The sequence below is a fragment of the Rhynchophorus ferrugineus genome, unplaced genomic scaffold, assembly GCF_030347505.1.
Source record: "Rhynchophorus ferrugineus isolate W39M unplaced genomic scaffold, kcgeb_rfMv2 rfM8, whole genome shotgun sequence".
Lineage (NCBI taxonomy): Eukaryota > Metazoa > Arthropoda > Insecta > Coleoptera > Curculionidae > Rhynchophorus > Rhynchophorus ferrugineus.
The window spans coordinates 18267356-18279634 of NW_027472587.1; the positions used below are offsets into that span (position 1 = coordinate 18267356).

A 12279-nucleotide genomic window follows, 5' to 3' on the forward strand; every position below is an offset into this window, starting at 1 on the left:
TCGACGTATTTGCTTCAAGTTAATAAGAAATATGATCAGGCACTGATTACTTAAGTTATCCAGATATTTGCTTCAAACAATAAACCTGGAAAGTTATTTCATTTCATCCGTAGACGACTTTAGATATTTGCTTTAAGGACTATAGCATCATACATTATTAATATCACTGCTAGGACTTTTAGACATTTGTTTCGAGTAAAATAATGGAATGTTATCAGTAATAATACTTTTTCTTGTTCGGGGAATTATGGGGGTCCATTTTAATAATCATAACCCGATCCGCATGACATACATATCCCATCGAGATCCCGGCCATAATCTGAGTAATGCGATATCTTCGCAAACATAATCTCGAAACCCAGAACGTTTGTCGTGTATCGTTTCGGTCTCGTTCGCATTGCTGAAATTAAAAACAAGCAAACTGGATATCTGGATTTGATATCCGTTTTCCAGGCGAACTACCACACTGCACACAAACACAAATCGGCGGTTTCGCATAACTTTGCCGGAATATTGTCTGCCTCTGGATGATATTTTTTTATTGTTGTTGTTGTTGTAGTCACTGCTGTTGACGACATCGTGTCGCTGACAGCGATGGATTTTTATCTAAAAGTTCGCCGTTGTTTCGTTATTTGATATTCGAACAGCTAAATATGTTTAAATTGGTTTTAATTTAGATTAAATTCAACGTGAAAAAGGCAAAATTATACGACGTGGTCATAATTAAGATATTGTAGATATTTGCTTCAAGTAAACGAGCCGAACCGCTAAGCTCTGACTAAAATGTTTTTCCATTAGGTTTAAATTATTTATGGCTGCATTTAAATGCGATTAACTAATCCGATCTATGATTAATTTCAACAAGTTTTCACTATTCGGAGGACCGCGTACGCCAGCCCCACCACACGTTGCCCGTTATATGGAAGCGTAATTTGTGTTAACTGGACAGGGGCAATAAATAATCTCCTAAGCATCAACGTTTTGTTATTGTTTGCTCATTCCCGTGATATATTCTGTTTTGTTTTCAAACACAACTTTGCTTTTACGCCAAACATACCTGTGTGTCGAAACGGCGGGCAAGTATTCTGGATATCGTCGTTTATCAAGCTTATACGACGATACGCAACCATTAAAAATCGTTTTTTAATTTCTATTTTTACTACGCTTTTCACAGCACCGTCATTTAAAACAATAACATAACTCGTCATAACATAAAAATTTAATAACATAAACTTAATCGCGTTATAAACTATATACTGTTCAAAAGCACTGGAAATTTTAAAGTAAATATTTAATAAACGGTAAAATACTTTATAATTTACTAGGAGATTTATTAGTTCATATAAAATCAGTATACTGACTCGAAGCAAATATCTAATTCATATATTTAATTAAGAGAAATAAATATCTTATGAAAATAATGTATCAAATCCTTGAAGCAATTCTTTTAATTATATTGTATATACATAAAAATTTGAAGCGACAATCTAAATTAAATTTTAACCGAGTAATTGTATCAAGAGACTAATGTATACCTTTTTTGGGGGTTTATGGTTTAATTTATTACCATAAATAATCAATAAATAGGGCCCATTAAGGGAAGCAGCACTGTTACACAACGGGAAATAATCATAATAGAACAGCTGCGTTTATTTTAGTCGACACACCGATATATTCATGATTCATCCGCGAAGAACTAAAAACGTAATTTTCTGTCTTGCAAAGTCAATTTCGATTTTATCCAAAAATAGAACATCCAATCCGCATATGACGAACAATCGAATTTTTTCTCTGACGTCGGCTTGAAGCGTTTATCTAAAAAAAAACATTTTTCCCCAAAAAGAGTTTTAATTAATGGATAGAAACGGTTGTTTCGTCATGTGTTATTAACAGCTGTTCCCCATAATAGGAAGAGCACCGTATCCTAGTTTATGTCGTTTTAATCCACATCGGCGTTTAGGAGCAGGAGAGATTTCCTTTGTGGCCTTAATTGTCACAGGGACCGACGTGGTTCGAGACGGAATGCGACAGAGACGGAGAGACGTTAAATTACTCACATTCATCCAGGCGGACGTCATTAAACGCTCGACCCTATTAATCGTTACCTTTTTCGTTCTTTATTAAACGAAAACAGAAACGTCTACCTTCTCACCTCGGATGAGCCTGCAGTCTAGTTGGGATGGGGGTAAGGAGGGGGGGTTTGGGGGCTGCGAAAATCTGAGAACTGATAAATCTCCATTTCCCCACTCGGTCTAAGAAGGCTCCTGAAAAATACGAACTCGACAAATACGCATCCATATTCTATATCGGGACCATTATGCGGAACCATATAATCTTTCAACATCCCCTCTGGCAGCTTTTGTTCTCCCGTTTCTTTTTCTCGGTGATCTGAATTTAAATGTGTTATCGTACGTACAGCTGGAAGGCCCTTTTGTGATCGTCTTCGCGCGGGCAAAAGGACGAGGGAACTGGGCGATTGGTGCGCGCGTTTTAGGGGAGATGTATTATTAGGTATTCGATTTGGTTTGGCAATGATCTAATGGCGGACGGTTTTTTTTTTCAGGCACAAGAGAGTACAAAACTTGCTACCCTGCAAAAACTCGCCACAGAACAATTGTGACGGCGCCGCGGCGACTAGTCTATACGAGGACGTCAACGACGTGGTGCCCAGACATCATACCACTCCACACCATCATCATCATCAGCTCACCGGAGGTCATATAGTAGCGCCATCTATAGAGGTAAGAATGAATCTCAATTTCCCATTACAATACAGTGAATTCAGTTTTAGATATTTGCTTCAAATTAATTTCAAGAAAGTTTTGTTTTATGATGTTTTGGATATTAACTACAAAAATTGTTAGTAATATCCCATTACAATAACAGTGAATTCAGTTTTAGATATTTGCTTCAACTTAATTTCAAGAAAGTTTTGTTTTATGATGTTTTAGATATTAGCTTCAAAAATTGTTAGTAATTTCCCGTTACAATAACAGTGAATTCAGTTTTAGATATTTGCTTCAAATTAATTTCAAGAAAGTTTTGTTTTATGATGTTTTAGATATTAGCTTCAAAAATTGTTAGTAATTTCCCATTACAATAACAGTAAATTCAGTTTTAGATATTTGCTTCAACTTAATTTCAAGAAAGTTTTGTTTTATGATGTTTTAGATATTAGCTTCAAAAATTGTTAGTAATTTCCCATTACAATAACAGTGAATTCAGTTTTAGATATTTGCTTTGACTTAATTTCAAGAAAGTTTTGTTTTATGATGTTTTAGATATTAGCTTCAAAATTTGTTAGTAAGTTCCCATTACAAACAGTTAATTCAGTTTTAGATATTTGCTTCAACTTAATGTCGCGAAAGTTCTATTTTATGATAATTTAGATATTTGCTTCAACTAAATTTCGCGAAAGTTCTATTTTATGATGTTTTAGATAATTGCTTCAAAATTTAATAATCTCAGTTAATTCGCTTCCTGCTAATATCATTTTGTCGCCAAGTTTACCTACACTTTTTCTAATAGAAATTTATCGAAAGCATGTGTCTATCAAAAAAAAATGCAAGCGATCCCTAATTTTCTGTTCGATGGATGATCGTGCAACCATCAACGGGAAAAACCATTAGGTAAGCTGGTTCGTGGATGCCCTCGGGCGATGCGAGAGCAAACCGAACGAGAGGCGGTCGCAAAACCGTGCAAATTGAATTTTCCCCAACCTGTATTCAAGAGCGAAACCATGTCAATTTTCATTACCGTTTAATTCGATCACGGACTGAACTGAAATTCTTATCAATTGATGAGCATCGATCTAAAAATACGCGAGTTGGTATTCGGGATTTTATGTGTATCTCGTTTACGTTTCGAGTATGATAAGTTTTTTTAATTATCAATTAATAACATGAGCTGTGCTAGAAGTAGACCCTTGCTTCAAGTCTTTAAATTCAGTATATTTAGTTGTATATTTGCGTAGAAAATATAAGTTTAACTAGAGATAGAAATAGTTACAATACAACTATACGACGTTTTAGATTACTGCTTCAGGTGCTCATTTATCAATTTTATATGCGTTTTAGAAGAACATCGGACTGAAAAACGATTTTATAAAAAATTTTGTGATGTACAAAAAAAAATTATTTCAATAATCACGAATATATTCTCATTTCTCGTCAACAAAAGTTCCAACAAAGATATCGACTTTTCATGTTCAAATTCAATACATCTGTTTATATCTTCTTATGTAATAAATAAAAATTGAATGAACGATACAAATAATTAACCTATACACCTATAGGGTGTTTTTAGATTATTGCTTCAAGTGCTTATTATCGCGGTATATTGATTTTATATACGTCTTAATCTATCGAAAAATCGACTTTAAATATATTTCATGATATTTATTATGTTTTATTAGTGTAATGTTTTAGAAGAACTGATTATATTTTAATTTTGTTATGTACCAGATACTATTTATTTTTCTGTTGTTACAAGGTTCTATCACTGATCGATCTTCAAGGATACGCAAGACCTATAGATTCCATTAACAGAAATTCCAACAGAGAATGGCTCTAAGTAGTTTATTTTTATTTTTTATTATTTTTGTACTTGTTTTGCTTTTGTATTGTTTTTATTTCGATATAGGAGCTTCTGTGCATGTCGTCTTATCATATAATGATATCGTATGCGTTCTTAACAGTGCAATCCGTTTCTGTCACTCCTGCAGCTTGGCGCGCTTCTTTTTTTACCAGTAAAATGGAATAATGGAAACCATCCCCGCCCCTGAATCCTTCCCTCCGAAAGGTCCTAGATCTATTTCCGTTCGAGCCCTCCTACTCCACCATTCAACCCCGCGACTGAGTTTATATTCAGTCCGCGGGCAAACTTAACGTTTTCGAACTTACCCGACACCCCACCCCCCTGCCGCGTCGAACTGCAGTCGTACGAAATCTGCAATCTAGCTTCCGCACGGTCGACGAACATTTTCCCCAACTTCAAAACTTCCTTATCTCGTTAATTAAATTCGATATACGTGTTGCAGTTTTCCCGGACCGTTTAAACAGCCCGAGGGCGGAGAAAAACAGTCGCGGGCGTTCGTGCGCTCCGTACCTGACCCGTCCGTGCGGTTGGTCCCGTCCGGGCTCGATAATTTGTCCGGTTTTATTGTTAATTTAGTGCATGTCGTCGGGAAATTGAAAAGTAAAGTTGTGCAGCGACACTCTCCGCTCGCCGGACCTGATCGGGCTCCATAAACTCCAATATACTGGCGGGAATCGATATGTTTGGCCCGATATTGACGCAGCGAACTATCCCCAAACTAAATTTATTAGGAACTAAATGGAAACTCCGCTGGCCCTTTGATATTATCTTTGCAAGTCCCTCTAAGTGTAAATATGACCGAACACACGACCCTTCGACTTACGACATTCGACCCTTTTGCGCCGAAATAATTTGCGTTTTACGCTCCCGCCGTTTCGGACACAGCCCGAATTATCGATTCGAATTCGCCAACTGAAAGGTCCCGTATAGTTCGTTTTACATGAATTTCAATTAACCAAACCGACGAAAAACCTCCAGGTCACCGTTACACAGTTTGTACCCGGACCGAGCTCCCTTTCATACTGTTTGTCCCTGTCCGCCTCGATGATTTCCAACTTCGCCCGGTACCTTTCGTTTTATCATATGAATGGCCCCGATGAATCGGCAACTTTGATACCAGGCCAAATACTTTATCTGTAAACAACTTCAAATTTAACTAAAATTAATCAAATGTTATATATTACCACAATATGGCGAAGGAGCTATTTTGTACATAATATTTTAATAATCCTAGTCCTAGTCCTTATAATTCCATTGAAATTTTGTGGACAGGAATTGAAATTATATGATGGAATTACTGACAAGAACCAAACTTATTTAAAATGAAATCTAATTAAGTTAGTCACAATATGTTGAAGGTTCTATGTTGATACCACAATTTTACTGAAATTCTATCAATACTTGGAACTTGGAAAGTACTGGCAAACTTAATAAAAGCTTCAAACAATTCAATTTAATTGTATTGCTGATAATATTACCACAATATGGAGAAGGAGCTATTTTGTACATAATATTTTAATAATCCTAGTCCTAGTCCTTATAATTCCATTGAAATTTTGTGGACAGGAATTGAAATTATATGATGGAATTACTGACAAGAACCAAACTTATTTAAAATGAAATCTAATTAAGTTAGTCACAATATGTTGAAGGTTCTATGTTGATACCACAATTTTACTGAAATTCTATCAATATTTGGAACTTGGAAAGTACTAGCAAACTTAATAAAAGCTTCAAACAATTCAATTTAATTGTATTGCTGATAATATTACCACAATATGGTGAAGGAGTTGGGTTGTATATCAAATATTACCACTCCTACCATAATGCTACTGAATTTTCATCCCAGAAATTAAAGAATCAAAACAATTCGATTTAATTTCATTAAAATTAATCAAATTATTAATATTACAACAATATGGCGAAGGAGATTTTTTGGGTATCAGGTATTACCTGTTCTGCCGTAATTCTACTGAAATTTTATCCTACGAATTAAAGGCACAATTAAATAAAAGAAATAAAGATACAATTAAAATCCTAACGAACTTTTTAAAAGCTTCAAAACGATTCTTGCACATTCGACAAAATGGTTAAGGAGCCGTGTTGCATTTGACATATTTCTAGTCCTACCATCACTGTTCTGTGAGGTTAAGTCAGGAAATTAAGAAAGACAAAATAAAAACTCAAAAATCAAACTAAAATAGTCTCAATTTGATTTATTTTAATTGATTATATTACAATCATATGGTGAAGGAAGTTTATTGAATACTGAACTAGCTATTCCTACCATGACTGTATAGGCGTTTTATCACTAAAATTAAATAAGATATATTAAAATAACAGGTGATGATATCAAATTTGACTGGATATTTAAGGAGCCTTTTAAAACACAATAAACAATAATAATGATGAAGGACCTTTTTGATATACACCATTATTATTCCAGTATAGTTTTGAACAATCTTTCTTAAGCTGTAATAACCATAATATGGCGAGGGAATCATTTGTATGCATGTACTGCATGAATTTTATCTCAGAATTGTAAATATTGGACGGAATTAATCTGTTTACTATACACCATATTTAAACAAGGGTTGGGTAAAATGGAAATCATGTACACAGTAAAACCAACAACATTTAAGCAGTTTTTGTTTAATTGTGTTTAAATTAATTTGTATGTACACTTTAAGGTTTTTTGTTTATCGATCACAACATTGGCCAATGATATATTAACGGTGTTGTTTTCTATTTCAGATGATCGACGTCAAAAACAATATCCACTATCCCAGTGGCTACCCCATATCGCAGCACCCGCCAGTATTTCTGTGTTCGTCTCCTGGACCGGATCCGTATTGCTCACAGGACCTGTACAACCCGGTGTACGAGGAACTGAGCGAACCGGAGACAGAGCTCGAGCACCAGAGCGAGGACGAGTTTGCGGAGGACGAGCTCAGTCTAGGAGGCGGTGACGTGGACCGCAGAAGACTGAACGTGCCGCCGCCACCTTACCGGCCATGTACCGGTTCGATGAGGCGGGAGGTGCCCCGATTTCGTAGACCTCACGAACCCCTGCCCCCGCTGCCCAACAATCGCAGGAACCGCAGCTTGGAGAGGAGGAAACAGGAGTTCCACGAGGGCATGTTGTTGGACGCGCTGCTTCAGATCTATCCTCGGGTGGGTAGCGTGGAGCCGCCGCCACCCAGACGGCAGATACCCAGCATAACCCAGAGGATACAGTGTATGGGACAGTACGCCAATCCCTACGAGAGCGTGCCCGTCATCAGTCACCTGGCGACCTTCCGTCCGGTCCCCAAGCTGTACTCGCACGACTCGGCGCTGGGCTCCGATTCCGGATACAGTAACGGAACCAGCAGGGGCTCGAACCGAGTCTGTCGCGACCCCAGGAGGTTGTCGCAGATCAGTGCCGATCTCACCTTGACGTAATATCCGCCGTCGGTGATGCCGAACAGTCACGTAGTGAACTGATGCAATAAGCTATACCAAAACCTCCCTGTACATACGTAGAAAACAAACGCCCTCTCTGTATATTGTACCCTGGGGGTCGAGACAAGAAAGTGTAAAAAAATATTTAATTTTTTAATTGTGGATAGTGATTTTGTCCAACATTTGTGATATTAATATTGATTTAGGGTATAGATTCCTCGTTCATGTTAGCCATCGTTCAAAACCAGCCTCGTATAGTTTTTAGATTAACCTCAGCCGAAGGGATATCTTACCAGCTGCCACGGCAACTTCTAAGAAAGAGTAAAAAACCGTCTGGGCTGTAAGATATCCGCTCGTTTCTACATACAAACATTTCATTGGGTCGCATATCGAAGATAGATTATATTTTTACCCGACTACGTCCAGCTTCAAGCTGGTTTTTATTTATAATTGTTTTTGTATTCATTCCATTCTCTCTTGTAAATACTAGTACTTAATTATATCGCCAAGCCCCTTCGCCTTTTTTTAGAAAAAAGTTGCGCGTGTGGTCTTTGCCTTTATATACATTTTTTGTACTTGTATATAGACGATACTGTACATGAGAACCTAATTTTTGTTATTTATTTTATATATATGTATAGTTATATCAAACAATTGGTTTGTATAAACGGAAAAAAAACCTTTTTTCACGTCAGGTCAGTCCTAATTTTAAAAAATATTATATAAAAACAATACACCTTCTGTAGTTACCTGCTATATAGACTAGAAACAATTAGTTACCAATATGTACATCTTACACTCACACACGAAGGTATCAAAGCTAAATATAAAAAAACTCAAAATAGTATTGAAGCCTTCAACGATCTACGGCCTACATTTTCAGTATTTCCACGCATATATTTAATATATAAAAACATATTTAAAGAATCATCTAATTTTCAAAAAGCAATATTCCAATTAGACTTTAAATATAAGTAGCAGAATCAGTATTTAAAATCGGTAGTATGAATATAATTTTTTATATGAAAAAAAAAACAGGGTCCTTAATATAAACGTGTATTTTTTTTAACCCGATTTCATTTCACGTTTTTTTTTTGTTTTTAGGTGTCAGGTATCAAATTCGATTGTTTTTGTGTATACTAGTCCGTCATGTACATACAAATCGTATATCTTTAGTTGAATTGTTTTGTATTATAACTTAAAAAAGTATGATTGTTATTGTTTTTTAGTTATCGAACGAATCCAAATAAAAAACCAATCTCTATAAAATAATAATTTGTTTTTTTATCCTATTGCTAACAATATGCAACTTTGCAAACACCGTTTGACTTAATATTAAAGAATCGGCAACCATCTAAATACATTTAGGGGTTACATTTTCAAAAACCAGCTAACGTCTTGACATGTGTAATTGAGAATGTATTATATTTTATAATGTTTTATATGTTTTTAAACGATTTTATAGCATTTTCTAACAGTTGGTGGCCATATATTATATCTTTTTGTATTGTCTCTATATACGCAATAAGGTATTTGATCTGTTTTAAGTGAAAAAGTTCTTTAAATTCTCATCAACTCATAGGCTTTACACTGGCGGAGTCCCTTATACAAATAATAAAAGAATCGATGGAAAAACCGTCATTATCACCGGTAGCACAAACGGTATTGGATTTGAAACCGCAAAAAATATTTGTGCGAGAGGTACAAAATAATTTCTAGTATTAAACTTATCCTAATATTAAAATTTAATGCTATTATTAAAACATTTAAGGTGGATCAGTTATTTTGGCGATTCGAGATATGGAAAAAGCAAAAATCGCTATACAGAGGATTAAAAAAGACCATGAAAAAGCCTTGGTAATCGCCAAGTTGTTGGATCTGACCGATTTTTCCAGCATTCAGAAGTTTGCTAACGAAATTGCGTTGGAATATGACAAAGTGGATGTATTGATTAATAACGCGGCCATTATTTTTCAACCATTTCAGAAAACAATGAAAGGAAATGAGATGACGATTGTCACAAATTTTCTAGGTATGATATTTTAGTAAAAAAATTGTGATACTACATAATATTTTAGGTCCCTTTTTACTCACCCATCTTCTCTTATCATGCCTAAACAAATCAGAGCAAGGAAGAATCATAAATGTATCGGCCATGGCCCATTTTTCAGGAAAATTGTACTTGGAAAACCTGAACATGGAAAAGCACTACAATGAAATGGATGCTTTTGCACAAAGCAAATTAGCCCTGACCATTTTCACCAAATACTTAGCATCGTTATTGATCAGTAACTTATCTCATTTAATACATTATCTTAGCATCAATTAGGAATACTTCCAGAAACAAAGATAACATGTAACTCGGTATGTCCAGGGATGGTAAGAGGAACAGGCTATCTGAACTATTCCCCATTGCAAAAAACTATCTGGTCCAAATTATATTGGCCTTGGATGTGGTTGTTTCTTAAAACACCAGAGGAGGGTTGCCAGAGTATTGTTTATTTAGCTGTGGAACCACAATTAAATGATGTTTCGGGATATTATTTCAGGTAATGAATCGGTAGACATCAAGATAGCTTTGGAAGATAACCTTTTGTTTTTAGTGAGTTTGATATTACGGAACCCTCTGAGCAAGTGAAAGATGTTCGATTGGCTGAGGCTCTTTATGAAAGGTCCTGTTCCATAGTAGACATCAAAGGTAGAGAAATCATTGATTCCTTAGAGCAGGCTAATGATACTGAAACAAATGATGTGTCCCAGGAGCACCACAATGGTGATTTTTAAATTATATTTACACCTGTTTGTTTTGCAATAAACATTTTATTTCTATTCGCCTACATGTTTAATCTAGTCCATTTCTCACTCACAAGCCAAAGCCATTTTCCCAGCTCCTTGTCTGTTGCTTCCCCGACTAATTTTTCCTCTTTATAGTCACTAAAAATTGAATACTGACTGACTGAATAACATAGTGTAATATGACATACCATAAATATTTTCCTGTCACTTTTTCCATCTCTGGATCCAAAGCAGTATAAATTATTGTTTGGCAGCCTTGTTTTGGTGTTTTAACAAATGCCCATGATAAAGGCTTTGCAATAATAGTCGATATCCAGCTTTTGTATATAGCCATGTGTCTGATAATTGCTGTATCAACGATACCTGGGTGAACTGAATTTACTGTAACTCCTGTACCTGAAAAAATCAGAATATACAGTCTCATTAATACGCCTCAGTACTAAAAATCTTTACCACTGACCTGCCAGTCTGTCAGCTAATTCATTGCTAAATAACACATTAGCAAGTTTACTCTGTGAATATGCCTTTCCCGGATTATAATTTACAGAACAATTAAGGTCTTGTTTATTTATTGTTCCCCTCTTATATGCTACACTTGCCACATTAATTATCCTACTTGGTACTGAATTCTAAAAGATAAATGCAACAATAGATTTTTACCCACCACAAATCCAATGGCAATGATTACTCTTAAATGGTCTAACAGTAAATTGGTTAAAAGAAAATGGCCCATATGATTAACACCCAGTTGCATCTCAAAACCATCTTTTGTTTTACTGCCTTCTGGTGTTCTCATAACACCGGCATTATTGATCAATATATCCAATCTATCTTCCTGTTTCTTAAAAGCTTTAACAAAAGACCTGATGGAATCCAAAGAAGCCAGATCACATGGTCTACAGTAGACATATTTGTTTTTTGTGTCTAGTACAATCTCCTCACGAGTCTAGTAAAATATAGACTAACCACTCAATGTTTTTGCAATGAGATCAGTATATTTTACTCACTGTCTCGCAAGATTTCATATCTCTGCAGGCCATGTAAACTTTCGCACCTCGCCTCGCTAATTCCCATGCTGTTTCTTTTCCTATGCCTGTATTTGATCCAGTCACAATTACTACCTTCCCATCAGCTTTGATATCATCTCTATATGGTTCCCCACCTATACGATCTCTACAAATAGAGGACATCAATAGAGGAATTAAGTTATTAATTAATTAAGAGAGTAGATTACTTGCTGATAATTGCAAATCCAAATGCGCCTACTAATGCGGAACCCACAAAAACGGGTGTTGGTAATAACTTCCCGGCCCCTTTAAACATTTCGTGTTGATAGATAACAGGTTATGTTCATTTATTCTTCATTCTTATAATGATGAATAATTGTGTTTATATGACATAACGCCATTAAATCTGAACGAAGAAGATTAGTTGTCAGTGAAA

The 12279-nt window shown here is 35.6% G+C and overlaps 3 protein-coding genes across 4 annotated transcripts in view; 2 read left to right on the forward strand and 1 right to left on the reverse strand.

The window, feature by feature from the left end:
• Positions 1-9309, forward strand: part of pxb (putative Hedgehog signaling attenuator pxb) — a 70859-nt gene extending 61550 nt beyond the window's left edge. Inside the window, exons 4-5 of one of the 2 annotated variants that reach the window (XM_076412319.1) lie at positions 2564-2741; positions 7351-9309. In XM_076412319.1, the coding sequence (XP_076268434.1) occupies positions 2564-2741; positions 7351-8040 (868 nt within the window). In that variant the 3' untranslated portion in view covers positions 8041-9309. The remainder of the gene's footprint in view (positions 1-2563; positions 2742-7350) is intronic. The other variant, XM_076412318.1, reaches the window with a different exon arrangement.
• Positions 9310-9385: 76 nt separating this feature from the next.
• On the forward strand, positions 9386-10872 carry LOC143201329 (retinol dehydrogenase 11). Its single transcript, XM_076412326.1, has 6 exons — positions 9386-9569; positions 9623-9741; positions 9812-10072; positions 10119-10328; positions 10382-10589; positions 10644-10872. Exons 1-6 carry the CDS (start codon positions 9475-9477, stop codon positions 10822-10824), a joined length of 1074 nt encoding a protein of 357 aa, XP_076268441.1. The 5' UTR covers positions 9386-9474; the 3' UTR covers positions 10825-10872.
• Positions 10841-12215, reverse strand: LOC143201330 (retinol dehydrogenase 13). The gene is made up of 6 exons (XM_076412327.1): positions 12071-12215; positions 11844-12009; positions 11525-11782; positions 11297-11465; positions 11025-11232; positions 10841-10974 (listed from the first exon to the last, which is right to left on the reverse strand). Exons 1-6 carry the CDS (start codon positions 12157-12159, stop codon positions 10875-10877), a joined length of 990 nt encoding a protein of 329 aa, XP_076268442.1. The 5' UTR covers positions 12160-12215; the 3' UTR covers positions 10841-10874.
• Positions 12216-12279: the final 64 nt, after the last annotated feature.

What these genes read in the sequence shown, in the direction of transcription:
- LOC143201329 (XM_076412326.1), top strand. Translation starts at nt 9,475, where the DNA reads ATGTTTTATATGTTTTTAAACGATTTTATAGCATTTTCTAACAGTTGG. An exon ending in AAAAAATATTTGTGCGAGAG is followed by an intron (nt 9,742 to 9,811) that starts GTACAAAATAAT and finishes AAAACATTTAAG; the next exon opens with GTGGATCAGTTATTTTGGCG. An exon ending in GTTTCGGGATATTATTTCAG is followed by an intron (nt 10,590 to 10,643) that starts GTAATGAATCGG and finishes TTTTGTTTTTAG; the next exon opens with TGAGTTTGATATTACGGAAC.
- LOC143201330 (XM_076412327.1), bottom strand. Translation starts at nt 12,159, where the DNA reads ATGTTTAAAGGGGCCGGGAAGTTATTACCAACACCCGTTTTTGTGGGT. An exon ending in GGATTTGCAATTATCAGCAA is followed by an intron (nt 12,010 to 12,070) that starts GTAATCTACTCT and finishes CTCTATTTGTAG; the next exon opens with AGATCGTATAGGTGGGGAAC. An exon ending in GTGACAGGAAAATATTTATG is followed by an intron (nt 10,975 to 11,024) that starts GTATGTCATATT and finishes TTCAATTTTTAG; the next exon opens with TGACTATAAAGAGGAAAAAT.